This window comes from Carassius gibelio, chromosome A21 (assembly GCF_023724105.1).
Source record: "Carassius gibelio isolate Cgi1373 ecotype wild population from Czech Republic chromosome A21, carGib1.2-hapl.c, whole genome shotgun sequence".
NCBI lineage: Eukaryota > Metazoa > Chordata > Actinopteri > Cypriniformes > Cyprinidae > Carassius > Carassius gibelio.
The window spans coordinates 10,148,990-10,176,482 of NC_068391.1; the positions used below are offsets into that span (position 1 = coordinate 10,148,990).

Sequence of the window (27,493 nt, forward strand, 5' to 3'; positions counted from 1 at the left end):
TTGTTGGGCTTTCATCTCAGCTGCCTGCCATCCTCTGAAGCCGAGTAGTGTTTTCCCACAACCACACGGGGGCAGGATCGAGCACAGACGCTCAAAACTTCTTACATTTTATGCTTATCCCAGCAGTAATATATCTGAATACAAGTCAATCTTATCTCTAATTTAGCTTCGTTTTCTTTCTTCATTTGAAAAGCTAAATTTTTCAGGCTTTCATTGTCAACTATATAGATTTGTGATTATTTATGAATATTTTTATTTGGATAAAAGATATTTAGAAAAATGAAATCACCATCGACCACATCAACTATTCGGATAGGCCTAATAACATTTTTCTAAATATATTCTTTCAGCGCGGGCTGAGTAAATGAACTCTTTAATACGATTTAATACTCTGAGGTCGCACTGTTCTTGTAAGGTTTGTTGTAGACTTTGACAGTTTCCAAAAACACATCTCTCCGTGTGCCGAAAACAAAACTATGTCGAAGAAACGACATTACGAATAACTTTTCTTTTTACTTGGGAATTACTTTAGTACAATTCAAGTATGGGAATATATATAAAAAACCTAAACACAATTTTTTTTTTTTTACCTAATAATTCTTAACTTCGGTTAACTATTTGTCTTTGTTCTGTGCGATTTTTAGAAGTATGCTTATCTCGTCCAGCTGTATTTCAAGAGTATTATTTTCCCTTCATCTTCGTAATTTTCTTAATCATGCAAAACAGTCATTTTTACATCAGAACAATAGTATCTTACTCGTACAGCTTTTATAACGACACGTTCTTCACAAGTCCTATTTTAATATCTTAAATACACATTTAAAGGCCTTACATTACTCCAGTTAGAAAAAAGTGTAGTCAAGTCGACGAAAGTGAGCTTTTTCATCTCGAGTCTAATTAATTATGAAACAATGAATAACTAACTAACTAACTCTTCCTCGCTTTTAAGATGAATGCGCTGTAAGTAAACAGAAAAACAATCTTGGACAAGAGTATGTGGGAAAATCCTTCAAAATATCAAACACGTGATCCCTGGAAGCAGCACAGGTGACAAGAGTGCAAAAGCAGTATTTCGAAGTTCATTGCTGCCATTTATTTAGAGACAATGTGGTCACATTATAGCTTTAAAAACATAGTGCACTGATAAGTAATACTGAACCAAGGCCAAAACATAGCAATGAGTATTCAAACCCAATTGACAAAAAAAAGCCATTATTGTGTGTGTGTGTGTGTGTGTATTTCTAGAACGCTTGTTACATATTTACATCACTGTGGCACAAAAGCCAGTCCAGTCCTTTAAGAAAAAAAATAGCACTGAGGACAAGAGCCAGTAACAGTTCACATAAACAGTTCACATAAACCCCTTTTGATTTAAATGTGCACTATTTTTAACACTGATGATGAAATATAATCTAAAGTAGGCACTTTGCAGTTTACACAGCCATAGTTGGTAGTTAGTTCAGTGAAAATAAATAAGTGCATAAATTATGGAGCTGTAATAGAGCAATATAGCTGTTACACAACATGTGAGAGCATAAAATATCAGTTAATATCGTTTTGTATTTAACAACTAACATTCTTCTGCTGCATCCCTTACGAAAGGAAAATATATTTACCAATATATTTCTTAAAATATATTGTGATATATTGTAATATATTATTTTCCCTTTTTATCTTCTAATATTTTATATATTTGAATACATTTAAGATTCAGATATCTCACGAAGAGCAAATGTACTCCACTTTTAGTTAATGTTGTCGAGTAGGTCAGGATTAGTGATCGACCAATATTGTTTTTTTGACAGCCGATGGCGATATCTAAGAGGGCAGGGTGGCAGATTGCTCATATAAAGCCAAGATATATATATATATATATATATATATATATATATATATATATATATATAGATAGATAGATAGATAGATAAGTATAACAAGTTTGTGTGCATTGGGAATCATAATTTTTCAACAAAAGCCAAGCTAACACTTATTTTACATGCAGCACACAGTAAAAATGGCATGAACATGACAGTGCGCAATTGCATAAATCAACATAGTATGAAATCACGAGTTTAAAGTTGATTGCGCATCTCCAGTGAAGCTGACCTCTTTTCTCCGGATTCAATTCGCACGGATCAACTGTCACACAGAGCACACGCAATCAGGCAATATACAAATGCACACTACACAAGATCTTACAGCTGGATTCGACTACGTCTGCAAGGTTTTTGAAATTACATTTTCATTAGTCACTTAAAGGTTTGTTTTAATGATGTGCGTATTTGCTGAATGCTGATGGCAAATGAGAAAGTATTGTTTGCCTTTCAGTTATTAATAATATAAAATCGGTCATTATAATACTTTGTGTATACCTTTTAATTAATTTGTTCAACAGTTCTATCTGATTATTAGACAAACTGTTCAATGACAGCGCTGCCACTCTCAGCACCGTAAAAATAAAAGTTCCGCCTCGAACACATCGGCCAAGCACAAAAACGTATTGCCCAATGCCGATATTTAAAAATGCCAAATATCAGCCGATATATCGGCCTTGGCAATATATTGGTTGACCACTAGTCAGGAGTCAAGTACCCTTCAGGAGTTGGCAAAGTCACCGCTGCCTTCTGTGGAGCGGTTGGTGTATTAGGTTTCAGGAGGAGACTGTTTTTCCAGTCCACGCCATCTATCATGGTGTACTCTGGACTGGTAGGCAGTGCAAGGATGGGAAATGCAGTGGACTGTGGCGACATAACGGTTTCAGTGCCCAGGATTTGAAGGTCTCTGAATGCACTGTGTGGTTCTTGATTCTGTGATTGGTCTGCCGGTGGGTTTGGTTTATTTTGGTTGGTGCTGATTGTGCTGGCAACAAACTCAGAGGTGTAGCCTCTTTCATCAGGAATCACTACCAACTGTTGGATTTCTTCCCTTTTATTGTGGTCTTCATCCTTCCGAATTTCTTGTTGTTCAGGAGAAAGCACAACTTCACCACATCGAGTGACATCACTCACTTGTGAGTAAAGGCTTTTTGACCAGGTTGTGTCTTGTGGACAGACAGCTGCAGGTTGCTCTGGCCCAGATTGTGCACGTGTCAATGGGTGGAAACCATCATGGTTGCTGGGCAAATGGTGATGTAGGTGATCAGTTTGATCATGATCTGACAGGTCTGGATCACAGCAGCTAGCCCGACCTGAGTCATCATCCCTGAAACTACTGGACATTTGAGGCGAATCAGAGACGAGGAGCTCCTCCTGGCTGTAATGCGGTTCGTCGATGTCCACCTCCATGAACTCTACCCATGGATCGTTGCTGTACAGTTCTGGCCGCAAGCCCAACTGGGTGCCTAAGATTGACGTGAATTCACTCATTTGACCTTTCTGTGAAGAAACAAACCAAAAAGAAAAGCTTTCATTTGTAGAATACACCCTCAAAGTCCTACAAAAATGGATGTTAAGTCAAATACCTGTAAAAGCGTAGGATCAATTCCTTTGATTTTTGGTCCAGGGACTGGTGGCAGGAAAATCACCATTAACCTATAACAAGCCACAATGAAGACGATAACTATGCGATTAGAAGTTTTGAAAAGACAAATATACATATATATATATATATATTTGTCATGACTTTCAGATCATGAATTTAGAAAAGTGGAATTCATTAGTTATATATTGTGGAATTTATTTGCAATGCAATAAAAAAAATGCAGTAGAACATTACAGGTTCAGCAGGAAAGGGAAAGGACGGAAGAAACTAATGAAGGGCTGTGTAGAAATATCACAGGAAATCATTGTATTCATACATAATGCCAACAGATTTCCTTTACATGGTTATATAACAGGTACTTACTTTTGTTGATGTGAAACTACCACCAGCATCAAAATAATCGCGATACCAATGGCAGCGAAGACCAACACAGCTGTAATAGGAATTCTTGATTCTGAATTTGAAACAGGACATTCAAACCATCAATCAATCATTTTTTTTAAATAACTTCCTTACAAAATCTACAGACAGGTAGATCTTAAATCAGACCTATGTTAGGAACAAGTATAAAGATGGAGTCACTGAAGACACCAAAGTTGTAGCCTCTCATTTTTGTCCTGGCTCTGACTTCATATTCAATGCTGCTTTGCAGACCATAGATGTGCGCCTGTGTGTCTTTGCCATTATTCAGCTGTAGAGAGAAAAACAAGAATAAGACACTTCATAACACTCCAACCTTGAAGATAATGAGCTCCAAACGCGTCTTATTATGGCTACAAAATCCAGGTCACAGTCTTCAACATGGTGAATCAAATGTAACGACTCATGAGTGTTCTTAGAAATCACTTTTAATCAAGCTTCAGAGGAACTCCTCAAGAAAGACTGTTGACTTCAAGTCTATTACTCAGTAGGAGCTTGTTAGAAATCTGTTGGTGCTAATTGCACAACGTTGTGTGAGACTCACTGAGTTCCACTGTTCTGAACCCTTTTCTCTGTACTGTGTCTCGTATACCAGCAAGATCCATCCTATTTTCACATTCTCTGCAGCAGATGGGGGTGGATCCCAACTCACAACCACGTCATAGATTAAGCCAGTTGAGCCCATTTTCAAAAGTGTCCAGTTCAGTCCCACAGGTGGGTCTGGAAACACTGAGAAAATAATGAACATCAATGAAGACATGCTTGCAAATATTTTGCACATTAACACAATGGAAAAGGTAATTAAGATATATGCAAGGAGGGTGGGAATGCTTAGCATTTTATAGAGCATAAAAAAAAACATTGGAAACAAACTTATTGAAAATATATTTATCAGAATCTATTTTAGCAATACATTTTTGTATATTCTGAAATATTGAAAAATATATGTGAAAATAATTTGAAAACCATTTTGCCACATGGGAATGTGTACTTGAAGGCATGCCAAGAAAGAAGAAAACAGTCAGGATTTGTGTTTATGACATGGCTTACCAATGTCTTCCACGTTGAAGGAAATTTCATCATAAACAACATCAAGAGATCGTGAACGCAGCTGGACCACGTAAGGGTACCATATAATGGTATTACTGGAATCAAAGTAGCATTCATTTTTCTTTATGGAACTGTAACTTGGACATTCCACCCATTTCTTAGAATCCCTGCAGACATGAGAAATTGCTGATCATTAAGTAGAAGAACAGTCATTTGTCTAACAACTTAACTGCTTCACTGATTGTATTCATACTCTTTACTTGCAGGTGCAAATGAATTGTGTTAACAAATAATAATGAATATCATGCATTTTTTATGTATCAATAGTGCATTTCATTCTGTGATGTTATGTGTTACTAATTACTTTTTTAACATGTAGAAAAGACTCAGATCCTCGAGTTCTGTGTGGTTCTGGAGGGATCCAGTCTCCCACTGACAATGGAAAGTCATCAGCTCTCGTGAGAAGCAGCCAGTCAGATGAGGCCGTGTTGAAGTCTGACCTGGAAAAAAAGGTGAAAGAAATGTTGCTGTTGTTGAACATACTTGCTGTAAGGCATGCTTCCAAGAAGTCTGAAGGACCAGAACAAAATATCAGGAATGTCAAGTTTTTCATTGGACTTTATTATAATGTGTCACTACATCTGCTGCATTTGCAGCAATGAAATATTTAGTTATGAAATTGAATTATGAAATAGTTGTTGCCGACAGCCATATCACCCTGGAGCCCAAGACCGATTTCCCACTGAAGCTAAGCAGGGCTGAGCCTGGTCAGTACCTGCGGTCATTAAAAATCCCAGGGTGTCTTTCGAAAAGAGTAGAGGTGTGACCTCAACATCCTGGCTAAATTTGCCCATTGGCCTCAGACCATCATGGCCTCCTAATAATCCCCATATCTGCTGATTGGCTTCATCACTCTGTCTCCTCTCCACCTGGTGTGGTGGGCGGTCTGGCACAATATGGCTGCCGTCGCATCATCCAGGTGAATGCTGCACACTGGTGGTGCATGAGGAGATACCCCTGACAATGTAAAGCGCTTTGAGTGCCTAGAAAAGCGCTATATAAATGTAATGAATTATTATTAAATTATTTCTAAAGACGATATGAATAATGCAATTCTATAGCTTCATATTTTTTAAATGACTCATAAATGATAAAGGAATAAGGTTGATTTTTTAATACTTTATATACTTTTTTTTTTACTTTATTTATTTATTATACTTTATTTAAGCACCGATGAGAATGATCAAATGTTTTACAACTAGAATAATATTCTGAAGAAAGGCCAACATTATGTGAATGTCCTTCAGTATAAACCAGCTTTGGACTAACAGGATGTAACATAAATCCCAGTTGGGCTATAACTGTGAGCTGTGTTTTCCTGGAAATGTTTGCTGTTATTTTTCGTACGTAGTAACATTTGAGTGGCAGTGCGCCGTTACTGCCTGCAAGATCTTTGAAAGGATCTTCCCGAGCTGTTCAGTTTACTGCATTTAGACAGCAATACTGATAAAACTTTAATTGACTAACTATTGAGGTTTTATTTATAGACCACAGCACAATCTGTATTTACACTGCCAGTGTTTTACAGGTTATTACATCATCTCTTATTGTGCAGTTCTTTTTCTTCTTTTTTTTCAGGAAATACAGAGTAAAGATCATTAAGCTTGGTTTGTCTGTTTGGGGTTACGGTTGTATCAGTATTAGTATTAGTTACAGAGCTAAATTACCTGCTTGACTTGCAAACATGTAGTCTCTTGTTTTTGAGTTTGATCAGGTTCTTGCAATAACACTTGTGCTCAAGGATTTTTTTTTTCATTTTTTAAATTGGCCATGTAAATTAATATATATATATATATATATATATATATATAGTATTTATATTTACAGTATATCACAAAAGTGAAACACTCACGTTTCAGCAACCATTATGATATATCTTCTCAAGGGAAAATACTATAGAAATGAAACTTATATATATATTAGAGTAGTCAATTTGCTGATTGTATAGCTGTATAGATTTACTATCCTCTGAAAATAACTTATCATACTGCCATTATAATCAGTATAGCTGGCAACAAAAGTGAGTAGACAAAACTGTGTCCAAAGTGTCAATATTTAGTGTGCGCACCATTGTTATCTAGCACTGCCTTAATCCTCCTGGGCATGGAATACACCAGAGCTGCACAGGTTGTTGCTAGGATCCTCTTCCACTCCTCCATAGTGACATCCCGGAGCTGCTGGATGTTAGACACATAGTGCTTCTCCACCTGAACTCAATAGGGTTCAGGTCTAGAGACATACTTGGACACGCCATCATCTTCAGCTTCCTTAGCAAGGCAGTTGTCATCTTGTCGGTGTTTGGGATCATTATAATGTTGGAAAACTGCCATTCTGCCCAGTTTCTGAAGGGAGGGCCTCATGTTCTGCTCCAGAATCACAGTACATGTTTCCCTAAATAAAGCTCAACCCCCCAGCACCAACCGCACTCATGATGCAGCCCTATACCATGATGCTACCACCTCCATGTTTGACTGTAGGCAAGATACAATTTTCTTGGCACTCCTCACCAAGGTGTCGCCACACATGATGAACAAAAACAAGTTTATTTTAGTCTCATCAGACCACAGGACATGGTTCCAGCAATTCTTGCTCTTGGACAGGTTGTCTTCAGCAAACTGTTTGCGAGCTTTCTTGTGAGCCAGCTTCAGAAGAGGCTTCCTTCTGGGACGACGGCTTTTTTGTCACTTAGGGTGTACTCACTTTTTTGTCGTCAGCTATATTGACAGTATGGCTGTATTGGCTGTATGTTAAGATATTTTCAGAGAATAGTAAATCTATACTGCTATACAAGCAGCAAATTGACTACTCTAAAATATCTCCAAGTTTAATTTATATAGTATTGTCCCTTGAGGAGATATACTAAAATGGTTGCTGAAATGTGAGGGGTGTACTCACTTTTGTGAGATACTCTATGTATGCATGTATTTTTTGTTAACTAATAATAATCTATCTGATAAAGGATAGTAATGAATCAGAGCTGTCATTTCTATGTTCCCATAAAAAACTAATATAAAGCGCAAATAGCACCTGCAGATTAATAGTGTGAAGCTAACCATCCATTTCATATAGCAACATGCACTCCCTCCCACTTACTGCAGCCCACTTCTATAAAACGGAGCAGAAAACCTGTTTGATGGAACTCATAATGGAAAGAGCCGATCAAAAGACAGTACTTCAAAACGAAAGCATTTCAAAATGGTCTGGTGAAGAACATGAGTGCAGCTGTAAAAGCTGAAATAAAAGTGTGCAGAGTTGTTAATTAACTCCATCCAAAGAGCCATGGATAAATCTGGGTTCCAGCTCAAATTTCAGCCTTTTAATATTTTATCTGTGGGCTTAACTAAAGATACAGTTTCTCTGTAGCCTGCGTTTAAGAGTTCTGTTATTAAAAATCTGTTTTGCATAATGGATTTATTTTATGTCAAACAATGTGTATTATGCAGAGGCCCTTAAGACTCCATGGGTATTTGCAGAAAGCCAAGGAGCTGCCTTATTGTTTCACAATGGCTCCCCTACTAAGAGAGGGTGGGTTTCTAAAGAAAGCATCCTGTTTTCTTTTTGTTTGACTAAACTATTGTACAACAGGCTCTTAAAAGAGTATGTAGGGAAAGAAGGCACTGAAAGTGGCAAAGTATGGCAATTATATGGCAGACGTATCACTGGAAGACTTCTGACAGACATTTCTAACCTCTCAAGCCAGACAAGTCATGTTAGTGCAAAACATTGAAACCGCAACATGAAACTGATATAAAAACTGCAAACCTTGTATTGTAGGAGGCACAGTTTGTGTTGCCACAGCACAGGCCAACAAGATACAGATGAGAAGGGCAGTCTCCATGATTTAGTTCCTGTGAAAACCAAAATTAGGTCCATTATGAAATCAGTTAACAACATAGCTAAAAATGGAAGCAACCACCAGCTAATGGATCTAAACCACCATGGTCTTTACTCAGATTCAATTCAAGCAGTGTTAGGCCAATCCCTTTCTATTTGAATAACCAAGTTATATTATTCATTTGTTTAATCGTGGAAATGAATCACTCCATGATACTGAAAGGATTATGAAATCACAGTTAACACAGTCCTCTGACATCCATTTTAAGCCAAAGGCTCTAGCCAGCGGTTGTGAAATACATCCTCTCTGCAACATGGCTTTGCTCCAGCCAGCTTCTGGAAAACATCTTCTTAGAAATCCATCTATTGACTCTGCACTTCAACTGCACGCGGATCACAACCCTTCTCTATTAGATTTAAATGGCCTTCACACACAGTGCAGCAGTACAGCGATAATAAACTCTCACTGAGGGTGAAGGGCTCAGCCCTTGATAAAATGGGTACAGGCTGTTCTACAATGTCAAATGCTTCATTAGAAAGTTGATAATAGGAGTGCTGTGTGTTTAATATGAAGATTCCTGAAAGGAGTCTGTGAGAGTCTGCGTGCCTTTATTATTTAACATGACAGTTAAACTATATACCGCAATACAACAAGGGACTATCTATCAATCAAACAACTGTCTTTATAGTATTACAGTAGTACATTCTGTCCACTGGGTCTTCTCTCCATTTGTAGACCTGCCTGTGTTCATGGCGTTCCAGTTCAGAGGTTGTGAGTGGAGAGTGTTAACACATAGTATTTTTTTCACACAAATAATGTCAAGTTGTCTACTTTTGCCTCCAGCGAGAAGCAGGTTTTTAAAGTTAAAAAATTGTGTTTCTTCAGGATCTCTGTTAGTGTTCTGGAGGTGGGTGGATTGGAAATTCCGGAGTGGAGCTGAAGCTAGTCCGTGAGGGAGTGGAACACTGCATTCCAAACGAGAGAAATCCATCTCCGAAGGGCATTTCAAACTAAGAGCAATCATGTCTTCCATACTGAAGAGTCATTTAAATCATTTAAAAAAAACATTTACATTTTTCATAGTTTTTTTACATCTATTAGAACTTTTATGCTCGCTGTTTCCTTGATCTTAATTATATGATGTCATTACGTTACTGTCTTGCCGCCAGCCAGTCACTGCATTGCTGATCATGGTTTCGAGTATCGATATATCTGCTGTTCCCAATGAACATGTCAACATGGAGCAATCTCATACAACGTAATCCAGATATCTTAATCAAATCTGCTAACTTGTTTGAAGAACCAAATTAGCCAGAGATCAGTTATTGGGATTAAAAGATCTGACATCTGTCGAATTATCTGTATCTGTATTAAGCCAGGTACGAAGAACAGACCCCTTGGCTACTTCAGAGGGACCTTTGGTATGAAAGATTTCGCAGTGTACAACAGATGTTGGACACCTTGTTTCCATGATTCTATGTGTTAGTTGTGTGACGATGGACGGCGCCTCCATAATTGGCAAGATGATGCAGAAGTGGGTTCCAAGGTCTCCTACACACTTTGAATCTCTTACTCTGAAGGGTAAACATTCGAAGAGATTAGGGAATAGGGATGAGCCCTTCAAAATGGAGCAATAGAAATCTCAGTTGCCCCGCTCCACTCATAGCCGGATTCCAGTCCGGTTTTTCGTTCGTGTGTTGCTTTGAGACTCTGGAAGCTTGTGAAAGGTCGGTTTATTTCGATGTAATTTTCATGAAGAAGAAATAAACTAAAAGGCCTGAATATGTCTAAAATCAACGATAATCGATATTAATAACTTTATAAAAAAAACTGTTTAGAGCAATATCAAACTCGCAATCATGCGGATATGCAATATTTAACTTAAAACATTGAATATCAGCCTAATCATTCACATCTGGCCACAACACGACGTGAAAACGATTCAGTTGTGATGTAACATTAGCCTTAAACTAATCCTTATTGGTTATAATGCATGCATAAGCAAAACGTAAACAAATAAGTATTCCAAACAGTGATACATGCATTAAAAATTACACGTTTACATGATAAATCTGTACTATATGCTTTTTTGATTTACCCCTAAAATTTTATTTCATAATGGTAATCTTCCACAACAGCTTAAATCGAAAAAATTGTGAATAAATCGCACGTTCTGCACTGAACTCACCTTTTCCAAGAGTGTGATTCAGATTAGTAACGAGGATCCGTAACTTCTGTGAAAGTATTCCTCAGGGAAGCTCGATTTCTTCGTGTGATAGTAGCACGTTCAGTTTATATCTTCTATCAACGTTTTAGAACAAGCATCAGAAATTATACATCTTTTCTCTTCTGCCCCTTAGCCTAAACACGTTTCTGACAGAACTTCAGACCTCTGGATATGTGGCTCCAGCATCCGTAATAGTTTTTTTTCTAGGGCACATTCGAAGAAAGGCGCCACTTTTCCTTGAAGCACCCTGCGAAGGGAGCTTAAAAGTAAACCTTATACAGCAGCAAGGTTTAATCGGTTTACTGCATGTAGAGTTTCGCATGCGAAAATAATAAATGTAACGTTGCACGGGACTCCGCCCTGATAAGCGTCATAGTGTTTTCCTACAACTAACGTTAGTCTTTACTATGAAAAACGGTACACTTTGCACATTATTTATTTATTTACACCAGTATTCACGTGCGTGTTAATCTTTATAATCGCGCGCTTTTAGAAGAATACAGCGGAATATATCAATCAAGCCTTGCGGTCAGAGCTGAGATTATTTCCTCTCCCCTAAAGCTGCAAATATTAACAAACATTTTCAGAATCAGAAACTGTGTAGTTAGGTTTTCAGAAAGCCATCGAATTCGTGCTTATTCCTAATTGCTGTTGGCAGGTTTTGTGGTGTTTTGTACTCACAGGCAAGCGCTAACATATATGATAAACAATGCACTAAATGGGTACACGTGACGTGACTGGAGTAGGGCACGTGTTTAAGGGGTCTTGCAGTCCAACATAGTAGAGATTCACAAAACAAACGAGTAGTAGAAAAGTTTGTGGGTCAAAGTGGAGAATTCAAAAGTTTGTCTTTCTGTTAGATTATTGCAGTTTATTTATTGTTAGATGTTACATTTTACTACATTGAAAAGTAATTTTAACAGCAAAAACACTAATGAACATTCGTTGTAAATGCCGATTAAAAATAAGATTTTATTTTTTATTTAAAGATCAAGTCAAATCACCTTTATATAGCACTTTTTACAATACAGATTGTGTCAAAGCAGCTTTAGTGTTAAATAGGAAAAACGTGTGATAATGCAAGAGCACAATAGAAAACAGTCCTTTTTTATTTAAATTCAGCTAATTTCAGTGACGTAATTGTCCAACTCAGTTCAGTTCTCTTCCAATAGTGCAGTCAAGTCAATAATGTGGGCACAACCAAAATCCATTGGTGACAGAAATGAAAAAAAAAAAAAAACTTGGGAGAAACCAGGGATCAGTTTCTCCTCTGGTTAGATTAAACCAGCATGGTGTGCTTAACTTCCAGGTTGCAATGCACATCAGATTGAGCAGAGGACTCGTCTGGTTGTCGTGGTCTTGTGCTGATGGCAGACGAGGTCTTCACGGGGGATCTGTCGTTAAGGATCGTCTAGTTGACATGGACTCTGCTACAGGCTAATATTTGCATAGATGCCATTCTTCTAATGATGTAACAAATACATCGGGTGTTATGGGAACTGTTCCCCGTTCAAGACCTAATTAATCCAGCCTAACAATCCTTTTACAGATCTGAATTGTAGAACAGTGGTCGTGTGTTATGTGTATGCCAGGTTAAAGAGACAGCTTTAATCTAGATTTAAATTGACAGAGTGTGTCTGCCTCCCAAACAATGCTAGGTAGATTAATCCAGAGTGTGTGTGCTAAATCAGAAAAGGATCTTCCACCCCCAGTAATTCTGAGGTATTATCAAATGGACAGAGTTTTGAGTGTACAGGATTTGAAGGACTATGATGCGATAAGAGCTCGCTCAAGTATCATGCAGGGCTTTATAATGAATTAGCGAGATTTTAAAATGTATACTATGTTCAGTAGGGAGCCAGTGCAGTGTTGACAGAACCGGGCTAATATGATCAGACTTCACCTGATTTCTTAGATAATTAGAGGTAAGAGATGAGGAATATATATATATATATATATATATATATATATATATATATATATATATATATATATATATCTCCTCACTTCTGAAATTGTGGTACCCTGTCTGCACCCGATTTTGAGTAAAATCTCATAAATCTCAGGATGACAGACAGAACGAATATTTTATATTAACTCAACCATGTGTCTGTTGTGTCCATTGTCAGAATTTAAATGTTCCACTCCAAATATTATTGTGGAAGTCTAGATATTTCTAAACAGCTGTCAGACTTAACTTGATGTAAACTGTGGTTTATGATTTTTAAGCATTTCGTTTCTATTGATGTATGGAAGCAGAGTACACAGTACAAAAGTACTCTTCAAACTGTCCCAACACCCACCCTTTGCCCTATTTTAAAACGGAGCAAGATTGAGCCAGTTTCTTTAGTAGACAGTGATTACTTTACAGTAAAAAGTTTAAGTTGTTCTGAAAATTTCATTTCAGGGATTACTATCTAGGTCAGAGACTCTTCTCAGAGGCAGACTAATATCATTAACACCCCAGGGATGTATTTATCATCATAGTCAGGTAAGTAACTGTTAAATTTAGGGTCCATTAAATCAAAATAAAAAAAAGAAAGTGATTATAATTGCATTAATTTATGTTTCAGATTAATTTGAATTCATTGATGTTTATTTCTTTATGTGTGTTTACTGCAATGTTTGATGGAACTAAAATAAATATATGCCAATGCTTGAATATCTTTGTTTCTAAAGTACTTTTATTCTACAATCAGTTTGGAGATGATGCAAATCTTTCAAACAATTAGCTTTGTAAAGTTATATATTTTGCATATACAAAGGAACAGATAAAAAAAAGGTTTAAAATAAAAATGTAAAATAGACTTTAAAATCAACAGATTCCACTGTATTGATTGATTGTTTGAACAACAATGATGTTTGCACAGATTATCAGTATGTCTACATGTCCAAATTGTGCTGTCAGGTTGTTTGTGACGCATGAAGCTTGGCATACTGCATGTTTAATTTTGCATAATTAAAATCACAGTATGCTTTGATTTTCAATTATTTATTAAAGCAGCTCTTTTTAAAAGCACTAATAAGACATTAAAATTAATATATGGGTGATATTGTATAATTCACATTTAGCTTCCGAATACGTTGCTGTTTGCTTTGAACTTGTGTTCAAAGAGCTAAAGTTTTCCCTGAAGTAAAAAGCTATATTTACATGTGAGCATCAACACGTAGTGTTTTATTTCATTGTCTGTATTATAGTGCCTAGTGTTAATTATTTATTATTATTATTATTATTATTATTATTATTATTATTATTATTATTATTATTTATGCAAACGTTAAAGGAACTGTCAATTGTTTTTCCAATTTTGCAAACATTATCAAAACCTTCATTTGAATAACCTAAACATTTGTAACATAAAAAAAAAAAAAAACTTTAGACAAAAGTACAACTTACATATTATTGCCCTTTTGTTGGTTTTGAATGCTTCTATTGTCCTCATTTCTAAGTTACTTTGGATAAAAGTGTCTGCTAAATAATTAAATAAGTATATAAAAAAAACTATTTTTGGTTTTTGTGCAAATATTTTGAGAACATTATTAAAAACAAGATAACGCTGAACAAACATTTTATTATTATTAACATTACTGAAAAATGCATGTTTTTATTCGGACCCCACAGAGGCTGTCGGGGACATTCCTAATGGCTCCATGCTTCTTGTTGGAGGTATAATGAACTTAATGCGTATCCATATCAAAACATGTGCCCACTGAAATGTGGCCTCTATACATGTAGTTCTGCACAGCTGGGACGCAGTCTTATCTGATAAGTTTTTCATACAGCTAAGAGTTATTTCCTCCCCTGATATCCTCTCCTGCACATAGAACATGATGTTTGCCCTGTGTGTGCTCAATTTCCCTTTTTTGTCCCAGGCTTTGGTTTGTGTGGGATCCCGGAGAATTTAATCGGCGGCCTGTTGAAAACAGGAATAAAAGACATCACAGTTGAGAGCAAAATGCTGGGTAAGAGAGATCTCTAATTCACATGCCAGTAAAGTCAGTGAAGGGACACAGCATTTCCAGAGTATTCCCTAATGTGGATGATCTCACTGGGATGTTTACAACGGGTTCCTGTCATGTACCCTTAAACACACAAAGACAGGGAAATAATCTGATTGGGTCAATGGGCAGGAAAGAGGGGAAAAGGGAAAGAGGGCCTCAAGAATCAAGGCTTGAAGGAACACCATAGTGTATAATGTGATTTCATGTGTGACTAAATAACTAAGTGATTGTTTCTGATGGCAGGGTTGATAATATGCTTCTGAAAACCAAACAGATAAAACGTATGATACCCCAAAAAAGGGTTGCAAACAATAATTCACATTGACTTAAATACTATTTAAATGATTTGATTCTATCCCAGGGCACACGGCTGAGAGGATACGGGCTGACGGTGCAGGCATCCCAACATTTTTTACTCCCACTGGGTATGGCACTCTCATCCAGGAGGGTGGATCACCCATAAAATACAACAAAGATAGCAGCATTGCCATTGAACGTGAAAGCAGAAAGCATAGTACTGTCAAAACTTGTTGTTGATTGCTGTAATTTTCTCACTCTCAAAAAATAAATAAAAATAAATGACATGCATATATCTAAGCTGTTGTGTAAATTGCAGTAATTTGCAAGGGACAACTTCTCACTTTGAGCACACGAATGCGTGTCTCGTTTATTTTTAAGCAAAAACAGAATAATTCAACAATGGCGCTGACCGTCGTGTTACATCATAACGCATTCCGAACATTTAAAGGGACCACGATCCCTGAACAGTTATGCAGAACACAGTGTACAGAACTACACTTAACAATAGTGAATTATGTCTGTAACATTCACTACACTGTTGTCCTTTGATTGTTTGGTCCAGGTCCGAGAGTTATGTCATGGAGAAAGCCATCAGGAATGACTTTGCTTTGATAAAGGCCTGGAAATGTGACAAAGCAGGAAATCGTATTTTCAGCTCAAGAAGTTTGTGTATTCAAATTATTTAATTTATGACACTTTAACACATTTTACATTATTACTTCAATATCAATATCATTCAAGATCCTACTACTGGCAAAAAATTTTTTTACCTTTGCTGAACATTATTATTATTATTCATTTTTTACAGGAAAACAACTCGTAATTTTAACCAGCCTATGTGTAAAGCAGCCAAAGTTAGCCAAAATTTACTTTCTTTGGTGTGCAGGTTGAGGAGATTGTTGATATAGGTAGTTTTGGTCCTGAAGACATTCACATTCCTTCCATATATGTAGACCGAGTAGTGGAAGGAACCAGCTATGAAAGACGAATTGAGGTGAGAAAAACAATTAAACCTCTCTGATCTTCACATTTAGAGCTGTTTATTTAATTCTTCTCACATTTAATGACATATTCAACTTTACAAGAATGTGTAGGTCACGTTTAGGACTGCTTTTGTTTATAGAAAAGGATGGTTCAGTCTAGCAAGAAAGAGAAACAGGACTCTGGATGTTACCCGGGAGAGAATCATCCAGCGAGCTGCAATGGAGTTTGAGGATGGGATGGATGGTATCCTTCAGTAGCCTGACCACAGATATCTCTATCGACATGATAGATATCAAAATGTACAAGTTTGTAACAGTCCTGTTCCCACATACCTTGACAACCCTCTCAGCAAATCTTGGCATTGGAATCCCTATGCTGGCCAGCAATTACATAAGCCCTGAAATCACCGTCCACTTGCAGAGAGAGAATACAATTTTGGGACTGGTGAGTTTCTGCTAATAAAGATCCTGAGCAAGTCATTTTTCAAGCTAATTTTTGCTTTTTAATTTCCAATCTCTGTTTTCGTTTACTTTAGGGTCCCTATCCAAACAGACAATGAAGTGGATCCTGATTAAATCAATTCTGGTGCAGACCTCTATTACTTTTACTTTATCATATTTTCATGTTTTGTTGATCAAATTGTTACTACTCCAAATACACAAGTGTAGCAGTGAGTGAAAATCTTTAGTGCGAGATCCACCATTATTGCAGCCATGTAATGACTATAATAAAGTATGAAAGGTGTACGGAATAATCAATATGCTTGTTATGCACAGTATACACATGCACATTTTACATATAATGTACAGATTACACACATCATGATGTAAACAATAAAACTGATGACAGAGTTAGAAATTACAAGAAAGAACACGGAAGTCAACACCACATACAATATTTCTGCTTAGCTATTTAGTTCAATATAGATATAATATTAATACTATTGTATATGATATACATTATATAAATATACTATATTTATGTTATATTAGAAATAAATTATTAGAATTATTATATGATATACAATAATAATGAAATCCTCCTTTACAACCCAGATCATGGCCCTTTTGTTTGTGTTCAGGTAAGGAGACGGTCACAATTTATCCAGGAGCGGCATATTTCTCTAGCGATGAATCCTTTGCCGTGATCAGAGGGTGAGTGTCTGAATGCATCAGTCATCTATGAATAAACTACATCCAAACCTCACTTGAAATGAGGGTTCTTTTTAGTGTGAAAATTTAAAAATGTGCACCAATTTGGACATGATATGGAACATTTTTTTTGTGTTGATCCCCCTATGTTTCTTTCAATTTTTCCCCTTTTTATATCCTTACATTTAGAGGTCACATTGACCTGACCATGTTAGGAGCAATGCAGGTTTCCAAGTATGGAGATCTGGCCAACTGGATTATTCCGGTATGAGTTTCATGCTCTATATTATTGTATTATCACCATCATAGAAAGTATGGTTTCATTTGCTCGGTTACCATGTGTTTCTCAGGGTAAAATGGTGATGGGAATGGGTGATGCAATGGATCTGGTGTCTAGTACTGCCAGAAAAGCAGTCATCACTATGGAATATTCTGCCAAGGTACAATACCCTGAATCTTTAATCTCTCACTTGCTGTCATTATGTTTTAACATTTGTTGTCTCTCTTTGTAAAACAATTATTTAAAGGGTGGGAAGCATAAAATCTTAGAGAAGTGCACACTTCCTCTGACTGGGCAGTGTTTGATGTCGACGGACACCAACCCGATGAAGTGTACAAAAAAATAAAATAAATAAATAAAATAACATGGGACTGTCTCGGTCATGATTGTTGAATTACTTAATGGTGGCTGTGCTGAAAAGTTAAATGCAATTATAATTATTCATATAGCTGTTGAAACGTTGTGGGAAAGGTTTGTGTATAAGTATGAAATATGTCAGTTAAGTCATTCTGGTATTTTTCAGGTGTCTCAAGACTTATGACCAATGTGGCAGATGTGAGGAAATACTGAGGATTTATATTGACGGCCTTCTGCCAGTATGCGGAGACCGGACCAGAGCAAGAGAAAGGACTGGACTGCCTTCATTTCAACAATTCTTTTTCCTGGAGAGTTTATTTCCAACTTACTTCAACACACCTGTCTGGAAGTTAGTGTGTCTATGAAGACCTTGATTAGCTGGTTCAGGTGTGATTGATTCAGTTTGAAGCTAAACTATGCTGGACACCGGCCCTCCAGGACCGAGTTTGGAGACCCCTGGTTTAAGACATTGGCAAACTATTGTTTCTGAAATTACACCGTTTTAACACAAGCGATGAGAATCTGAATACATTAAACTACATAAATTTTTTAGTAATATTGTTTAGCACATAATAACTTATTGTTATTATGCACTGAAACTTATTTTAATCAAAAGTGTTAATGGTTGTTGAAGGTAACTGCATTTCTTTAAATGTCAGTTTTTGCAAGTACAAAACAAAAGCTAATCAGCATGAAATAATGCAACTGTGCCTCTAAAACTTGATACTGATTCATTTGTTCTTGCCCCAGTTTAAAATAATGTTGAATGAATTTTTTGTTGTTTTGTCAACACAGTCATTTCATTACTGTAAGATGCAACCCAATATAGTGTAAATAGATCAAAACAAATGAACAAAGCTTTTTTGTGATACATAAAAACAGGCCATTCAGTGGCCCTCTGCTCAGTACAACTTTTGCCCCTAGTGTCACTCTGCGATTGGTCATCAATCTGAACAACAAACATTGCACAACTGACTGAAGACAGAGGTCTATGTGTTCCACAGGGTTTAGGACAAAACACTATTTCACCATCCTCCTAACAATACTTAATGAACCCCATTTATTTTATTTTATTTTTTTCAAATTACAGACAAAAACAACATATATTGTTTACTGGAATTTACAGATTTATAGGCCAGATTGTGAAATGGTGACACTGTAATCCCAGAAATGCAAGATAAACTGGCAAAGTCAGCATGGGGGAAAACAAGCCAGCACAAACTGTCCCTCAGCTGAGTCATGCTGGGAATTCCTGACCTAGGCAGAATGATGTCATAAGCTCCTGTAGCCTATATGAGCAGGTCCAATCCCTGCATCTGCAAAAACGCACAATCTGTCTAGTCTTCAGCATCTAGAGCATTAAGGTAAGAAGCTGTTTACTCAAAAAAAAAAAAGCTAAAATAAATTAAATGCAAAGTATGGCACGGTAGTCAAGGCTAGATTCTAAAAGGTGTGCATTTATAGTTGACACCTACATGAACACTTTACAGTTGGCTGTGTTTGACTGTATGACTGTAAGTCATTCTTAAAATGCTACTGAGGTTAGAAACGTGTCGTATCGTACATTAGAGACGCTCCCTACATTTGCGAATATCGAACGTCCAACTTCAAGCCAACTTAACATGTCGTTAAACCGTTTTCAGGAATTTACATAAAATAAAAAATATTACCTAGATGAAAAACTTAAGGCCCGTTCACAACAAAAAACAAACGATAAAGATAACTAAATTAGCGGACGCACCAACGCACTCTTATTTGATTTGAGCGTGCACTTTTGTCTTCTGTCGCTTGCCTTTAAATGCTCGAGCGCTTTAAAGTCAGGTCGATTCTGATTGGCTGTCAGTATTCAACGGCCTTGTTGTTTACAGCTGAAAAAAAAAACTTGTAGTTATCACAGTGAAAGGGACTTTAGACTCAAAACTTAAACGAATATTAGAAATATTGCCTTAACCAACTGAAGTAAGTTTAAGTAAATTACTAGTAAAACATAATAAAATAAAATAAAAACGTATTCTAAAACAATAATTATATACTGTCTTTAAATAATTCTAAAATAAATGATGTTTTCAGATGTGCCCAGCTGTTAACGTTAGATCCTGTTTATTAGTTCTTCTCACGTTTCTGCCTTATATTTGGTGAGTGCTACATTAAGATTAAGTTAATAAGTAATGTTTAGACATTTTGCAATTATTAATTTCCTTTCTTATGCATACTTTTGTTATGAAAGGTGTGAGCAGCCAGTAAACTGCAGGTGGGGACCGTATGGGGACTGGTCAGAGTGTGACGGCTGTACCAAGACACAAGTAAGCACATAAACACAGCTTTGTTTGAAGCAGGTTTAGAGAGTATAACAGTGGCCACAAATAAATGATTGACATCCTAATGGGGGGGTTCTCTCAGGTTCGAATGCGTCCCGTAGAGACGTTCCCTCAGTTTGGAGGCAGCTCTTGTACAGGCGAGGCCACCCAGAGACAACCCTGTTCACCAAAGAAATCCTGCCCTCTACAGGCCGGATGCGGAAACAGGTTTCGCTGCACATCTGGTAGGTCACTTTTCAGAATCAAAATCAGAATCAGAAAGAACTTTATTGCCAAGTATGTTGCGCAAAAAAAGGAATTTATTTTAGTGCCATAAGCTTCCGGTGCAAAGAAACAACAGCACACAGAAAAAATCCAAATAAATAATTTGTATAAAGCAGTTGTGCTATAGATCATAATGGAATAGAACGGAGTAAGATGCAGGGATGTACTAGGATGGAGAGGTAACAAATTAATATAAGGATATTGCACATTTTTAATGAAATAAATATAAGGATATTGCACATTTTTATTGCATAAGTGGGGAACATTTAACTGATTTGCGGCTCTGAAGCGCCGGCCAGATGGCAAAAGTTCATAGATGGGGTAACTTGGATGAGAGGGATCCAGAGTGATTTTTTTCTGGCTGTGATATTGAATTTGTGTGGACAGTTTGCAGTCAGTTTACAGTTTTCATTGGTTTGTTTATTTATAGGTCAGTGCATCAGTCCATCTTTGGTGTGCAATGGGGATCATGATTGTGAAGATGGTTTAGATGAGCAGCGCTGTAGTGGCAGTGGCACTATAGTGTGTAATGAGCAAAAGCCACCGCCCAACTCTGATCTCACAGGAAGAGGGTAAAATACGGCTTTTATGCACAATATAAATAATTGTACAAATATAATATTCATGTTCAAATACAATACAGTGTTATTTGTCATCCATTAGGTTTGATGTGTTGACGGGTGAGCTGAAAGCCGGTGTCATCAACACTCATAGCTTCGGTGGACAGTGCAGGAAAGTATTTAGCGGGGACCACAGAGATTTCTACAGACTTCCACGGAGTCTACTCAGATATAGCTTTCAGGTGAAATTTTAATTATAGGCCCATCTCCACTAAATGATAGCTATAGGCTATTATAATATAACAGTTTCTATTATTTCCTTTCAGGTCAGTGTTGAAAATGATTTCACTGACGAGTACTATAACAGTTCCTGGTCCTACATGAGGCACGAAGAGGAAAGAAAAAATATTAGAGGAGGTCATGATCATAAAACCTTTCATAACAAATTGAAACAGGACAAGGTAATGACGGATTCAGTATTTTTTAACTGTAAAAAAGGCTAAACAATATAAGATTGGATTAGATTTAAAATTTTGTTCTTTCGTTCTCAAAGGCGTATCACCTTCTGATAATAAGAAATGAAGTCGAGGTGGCTCAGTTTCAGAACACTGCACCTGAGTACCTCCCTTTATCTGAAGACTTCTGGAAGGATCTGTTGGCCCTGCCCAGCACATATGACCCATCAGCCTATAGATTCTTTATACAGCGTTACGGCACACATTACATGGAAGAGGGCTCTCTGGGTGGCCAATATCGCAGCCTGCTGGAGCTGGATGCAAGTTATATGATGGAGATGAGTATGTTAACTACCACTTTTCCTGTGTTAAAATGTAATTTTGATATTCTATAAGGGCATATGAACTATATGGGCAGGGTATTAAATTATGGCAGAAATATTTCTAATGGTTTTAAATTCAAAACCGTTGGACTGCGATGACCATAGTTCAGTTTGGCCTGCCATATCACTAGAGAAAAAAAAGTAACTGAATTGTATAATTTCTGAATAATATTTGTGTTTTAACAGGTTTTTTGTTTTTGTTTTTTGCATTGAAATTAAATATAAAATTAAATATAAAACCACAACAAAAGTTATTTATATTTTTGTTTAATTATTTCATTTTTAATTTAAAATTTAATGCATTTTAATATAATATATTCAGAAATAATGCACCATACTTTTGGCCCACAGCCATCAATGAAGTTTAATTTTTGTATTAAAAAGTCTAGTCAAGACCATGTTTCAGTCCAGATTTTGTTTGATGGATGCCAGAATGACCATCAAATTTTAGAGTTCCTTAATCACCAAAATTCCTATTAACCCCTTTGTAAGAGGTATGTGTGAATCTTTAATTTTGTTAAATATAGTTTTCTTTTAATGCAGGTAGAACGGATATTGATTTCCACCAGTGTATTACGCGTGTGAAGCGGCGGCTCTTCTATAAAAAGAAAAAAACCACGTGTACGAAACTAATGAAGACAATTCAGAGTTCCAGCGGTTAGTCTAAGTGACTGATTCTTTGTCAATTAATGTCCTTTGAATATCAGGCTTGAATGTTACGACCTGACAGATTGTGCTGCATTCCCTTTGAAATGATTTACAGAGAACAGAAATCATAAGATGCCAGTAAAAACAGACATTATCGGAGGACATCCCTCTTATATCGCCGGCCTCAGTCTTCTAGACTTGGATAACCCTGACAGTAACAAACAGATGTATTCCAAATGGGCTGGATCAGTGAAGGAGTACCCTAAAGTAATAAAACAGAAGGTAGGTCAGAATTAAGACATCAAAAACATCTGCATAGTAAAACAAGTATAAAGTAAGTATAGAAGCATTCATTATATGGTGTAATATTCCTAGTTGCGGCCACTGTTTGAATTGGTAAAAGAGGTGCCATGTGCCGGGCTGAAGAAACTCCACCTCAAGAGGGCACTGGAGGCCTATCTGGAGGATCAGAGCCCTTGTCACTGCAGACCGTGTCAGAGCAATGGCATGGCTGTGCTCACTAATGGTGCGTGCACCTGTGTGTGCAGGCCAGGCACCAGCGGTAATGCCTGCCAGAATGGCCATGTCCTTGGAGAACAGCCAGGTAAGAATTTTTGTTTTGTTTTTTGTTTATTATATTACAGATAAACTCAAATGCAAATCTGTATCTTCCATGGCACACAGTCATCTGAACAATCAAGTCAGTAATTGTATAGACAAAAAGTTTTTTTCTGGTATAGAAATTTCTGAAAATAATGAAAACTTGTAGTTCATTAAGTAAGTCAGATTTATTCAGTTTTGCTGAATTTTAACTGTTCATTAATACAACTTGTGGATAAGTTATTAGTTCGGAAATCAGACTACACTTTGTACTAATTTGTTAAGGATTCAGAATAATCTACACTATATGCTGTAATTCTAACACACAAAAATGACTAATCTGATCATGAGACGCTTTTCACCGGTTGCATTAAATGTTGTTCTTCTGCAGTTGTTGTGAACAGCTCAATATCATTTTTTCCCAATTTTTATTGCAACACATTCAATACAGCCTGCTCACTACTCACATTAACAATAAATGCAGATAAGATTTCCTTTTTTATTGTGACGTTAAAGAGTCAGCAGCGAAATCATTTATTCAGCATTTTATGTGTAAATTTTTACATGAGTAGAATATTACTGAAAGCAGTTTATTTGTTGAAAGTAACAAGCCTGTTCATCTTGTCTCAAACATGTCAAACATGTCCTGCTTTATAGGAGTGATTGAAGGACTCTGGAGCTGTTGGTCTGCCTGGAGTAGGTGCTCTCAGGGTCAAAAGTCAAGGACTCGTTTGTGTAATAATCCTGCTCCAAGAAATGGAGGCAGGAATTGCATAGGAGAGACTGTAGAGCGTAAAAGCTGTGAGGACCCTGATTTTGAACACCTCAAGTGAGGATCAAAAACTTACCGATCAACAATTATATAGATTTTGTTTTTTCAGACCTAGACTCATGACAGTTTTTCATACTCTAGAATGATGGAGCCCCACTGCTTTGATCCTTCAGTGACACCAGTAAAGACATGTAAATCTCCACCTCCTTTGATGAATGGATTTGTTTTGGTAATTGTCTCCCTAATGAAGGGAACTGGGGGTGGGGGGTACACACATTAGTGAAAACCATTTCAATACACAAAACTTGCAACAGACATGTGTTTTACATCTCACCCATCATGTATTCAGGACCCTAAAGACACCTATCCAGTAGGCAGTAAGATTGAGTACACCTGCACGGACGGACATGATCACATTGGCAATCCAGTCGCTGAGTGTACAGAGAACCTGACCTGGAGGATATCGCCCATGGAGTGCAAAAGTAAAATTCTTTAAACTACAAAAGAAAAAAATTCCCCATATAACAAGAATATATATCTTCAAATTTTATATTTGTATATATTTTATATTTTATATATTTTATATATTATTATATTATTATATAACATTGTTATATATTTTTGAAAATACATTTTTTTAATGTCTTTTTTAAGCATTTAAAAACATTTTGCCCTCCATATATTTAAATCCAAGAAAATATAATCACATTTCACATTTGAAGGAAAACTTTATTTGTCTATATAACTTGTGTGAACGTATAACATTTTAATAAAATCAGCAAGGAACATAATACACAATGTTCCAATATATATAAAAACGATTCAAATATGATAAATTTACTTTTGATCTCTAGTAAGCTGTTCCATCCAAATTTCTATTTAGCGTAAATGAAGGGTACTGTAAGACTGGGAATGTTTTTTCTTTCCCCTGAAATACATTTTGAAGTATATGAAAGCTGAATGTTCAATTTCAAAAATATGTTTAGCTTCACTGTTTACAACAAATATTTAGCATATATTTAAAATATATTTTGTCTAGTATTTATTCATTTATTGGCTGTATGAGTCAATCTGAAGTGTTTTGGATGGTTGTCAGAACTTTGCTCTGCAGTTATTAAGGCATTTCTATGTGATTACTCACTCTTTAAATGTATTTTCTTCTCATTGTGCACCAGAAACAGCATGTGATCCTCCAGCTGTTCTGAGTAATGTCATTGCAACACCCTCAAAACAAGCTTATCTGATCGGGGAAAGTGTGGCCCTGTCATGTCCAAGTGGGATGCAGAAAGAAGGCGAAGCAGAAATCATGTGCCGTCTTGGTCTCACCTGGTATCCAACACCTGAGAGTGTCCGATGCATCCCAGGTAGGCTGTAGATTCCTAATAAACACCATGGAGGCACTTGGTTCAATTATTACATATATTGTTTTTCTGAATAGTGGAAGCAGTGCCCAGTCAACCAAGCCTGTTCTGCAAACCATGGGAAAAACCAGCAAAGGGCCAATGTGTTTGCAAAATGCCATATGAATGCATGTAAGTTTATTAGTTATGATATTGAATACAAAATCAATTATCGATACAAAAATGAATAATGGCCATACAAAGCAGCATGAATTAATGTCAAATCTCTGTCTGATGTTGATCAGGATGTCATTCCAGATTTGTGGCTCTGTGCGTCCTGGACGCGTGAACAGAATGAGCATCTGCCAGCTTGGGGCCTTGCAGTGTCTGGGGCAAACATTTACTTTGCTACAAGATAGTGCATGCAGTTGGCCTGAAACCAAATTCACATCATGTCAGGACTGCCATGAATGGGAGACATGTGATGGTAGGCTTTTTGTAAAACATCAAAACCTTTTTAAAAGGGTAAAAGTGGGTGTGTATACATACAGTATGAGTGTGAATGTGTAAAATGTTATATATATATATAATTTTCATTATCTTTCAAAAATAGTGTACACCTTAGTGTATTTCAGATATGGAATATATATTTATTCTTGACATTTTAGTCATATCTCATTGGTTTGAAACTGTTCCCTTTTGTGCAGAAAAAGTCATAGCTTGAAAATAAGTGCATAAATGTATACAGTTGAGGTCAAAAGTTTACATAGAGCTTGGAGAATCTGCTAAATGATATTTTACAAAAATTAGTGGGCTCATACAAAATGGATGTTATTTTTAGTAAGTTCTTAAAGAGAGAAAATAATAGTTGAATTTATAAAGATGACCTCGTTCAAAAGTTTGCATACCCTTGATTCTTAGTACTGTCAGTTACCTTGATGATCCACATCCACATGTTTTTTTGTCATAGTTGTTCATGAGTCCCATTTTTATACTGTTAAGACAGTTAAACTGCCTGATCTTCTTCAGAAAAATTCCTCAGGTCCCATACATTATTAGATTTTTGTTTTTTAGCATTTTTATGTATTTGAACCTGTTTTTATACAGTCTATGATTTAAAACCTTTCCAACAATGACTGTATGATTTTGAGATCCATCTTTTCACACGGAGAACAACTGAGGGACTCATATGCAACTATTACAGAAGGTTCAAATGCTCACTTATGCTTCAGACGGAAAAACAAAACTGTATGTAAAACACGTAAATGTATCCCCAGGTTCGAAATGTGAATGTAAAGATCCTGAGGACTGCTCAGATGACTCCACCCACCTGTGTGTCTCTCTAATGGGCGGAGCTCCTGAGATGGTTTCAGAGTGTGAGGCAGGAGCTTGGAGATGTCAAGGCAAAAACATCACAGTACTCCGCATTGGGGATTGTCCGGCATAAACAACTTCTTTCAATTGCTTGTTGCAACTATATGATTTTTTTTTACTTTAATGTGTAGTAATATGTAAAAAAATATTGTAAATAAGTGCACATTCATTAATAAAACGGTTCTTAAATTGTGGGCAATGTGATTGACAAGTGGATCAAACTCACATTTACACTTTTCAGTGTAATCAACATAAAAAGGGCTTATTTTTATTTGTCTCTGCATTTGCTGGGATGGAAGAAAGTATTTTAATGTTGCAAAAATATATACTTAAGCTTTAACAGATGAAAATACAAAAACACATCTGAAAGTTTGATAACATTTTATTGTGCTGTTCCAAATCAATATCCAGGTTGCTAAAACAAAAAAAAACTGAATAGCATGCTGTAAGTGGCTATAAAGCAATAATGTGTTATTTGTATAAATCAATGTAACAAACAAATCTCCATATTCATCGGGAAGAAGGAGGCGGGAACCGGCGCACAATCAAAACTCATTTTAATTATTCAAAATAAACACAAAACAGCGCGTCAGCCCCTCACAGCGACTGACGCGCACAAATAAAAACCAAAAC

General features: G+C 36.5%; 2 protein-coding genes and 1 pseudogene across 2 annotated transcripts; 2 read left to right on the forward strand and 1 right to left on the reverse strand.

Moving 5' to 3' along the window:
- Window positions 1-1,070: 1,070 nt before the first annotated feature.
- On the reverse strand, window positions 1,071-11,636 carry LOC127942052 (growth hormone receptor-like). Its single transcript, XM_052537584.1, has 9 exons — window positions 11,034-11,636; window positions 8,773-8,858; window positions 5,315-5,450; window positions 4,951-5,117; window positions 4,445-4,629; window positions 4,030-4,171; window positions 3,844-3,934; window positions 3,461-3,530; window positions 1,071-3,374 (listed from the first exon to the last, which is right to left on the reverse strand). The coding sequence occupies exons 2-9, from the start codon at window positions 8,846-8,848 to the stop codon at window positions 2,574-2,576; spliced, it is 1,668 nt and encodes a 555-aa protein (XP_052393544.1). The 5' UTR covers window positions 8,849-8,858; window positions 11,034-11,636; the 3' UTR covers window positions 1,071-2,573.
- Window positions 10,342-18,865, forward strand: LOC127942285 (succinyl-CoA:3-ketoacid coenzyme A transferase 1, mitochondrial-like; annotated as a pseudogene).
- Window positions 18,866-19,412: 547 nt separating this feature from the next.
- On the forward strand, window positions 19,413-27,054 carry c7b (complement component 7b). The gene is made up of 18 exons (XM_052537109.1): window positions 19,413-19,510; window positions 20,217-20,281; window positions 20,374-20,449; window positions 20,547-20,688; window positions 21,159-21,300; window positions 21,392-21,530; window positions 21,615-21,749; window positions 21,842-22,085; window positions 22,670-22,783; window positions 22,890-23,056; window positions 23,150-23,378; window positions 24,032-24,203; window positions 24,288-24,375; window positions 24,496-24,628; window positions 25,322-25,510; window positions 25,585-25,678; window positions 25,792-25,973; window positions 26,764-27,054. The coding sequence occupies exons 2-18, from the start codon at window positions 20,217-20,219 to the stop codon at window positions 26,931-26,933; spliced, it is 2,481 nt and encodes an 826-aa protein (XP_052393069.1). The 5' UTR covers window positions 19,413-19,510; the 3' UTR covers window positions 26,934-27,054.
- The last annotated feature ends 439 nt before the right edge of the window (window positions 27,055-27,493 follow it).

Coding starts and splice junctions, on each gene's coding strand:
- LOC127942052 (XM_052537584.1), bottom strand. CDS start 8,848: ATGGAGACTGCCCTTCTCATCTGTATCTTGTTGGCCTGTGCTGTGGCA. Junction 5,118..5,314: donor CTTTTCTACATGTTAAAAAA/GTAATTAGTAAC, acceptor TCATGTCTGCAG/GGATTCTAAGAAATGGGTGG. Junction 3,935..4,029: donor TATACTTGTTCCTAACATAG/GTCTGATTTAAG, acceptor TTTCAAATTCAG/AATCAAGAATTCCTATTACA.
- c7b (XM_052537109.1), top strand. CDS start 20,217: ATGTGCCCAGCTGTTAACGTTAGATCCTGTTTATTAGTTCTTCTCACG. Junction 22,086..22,669: donor AAGTTATATGATGGAGATGA/GTATGTTAACTA, acceptor CTTTTAATGCAG/GTAGAACGGATATTGATTTC. Junction 24,376..24,495: donor TGATGAATGGATTTGTTTTG/GTAATTGTCTCC, acceptor TCATGTATTCAG/GACCCTAAAGACACCTATCC.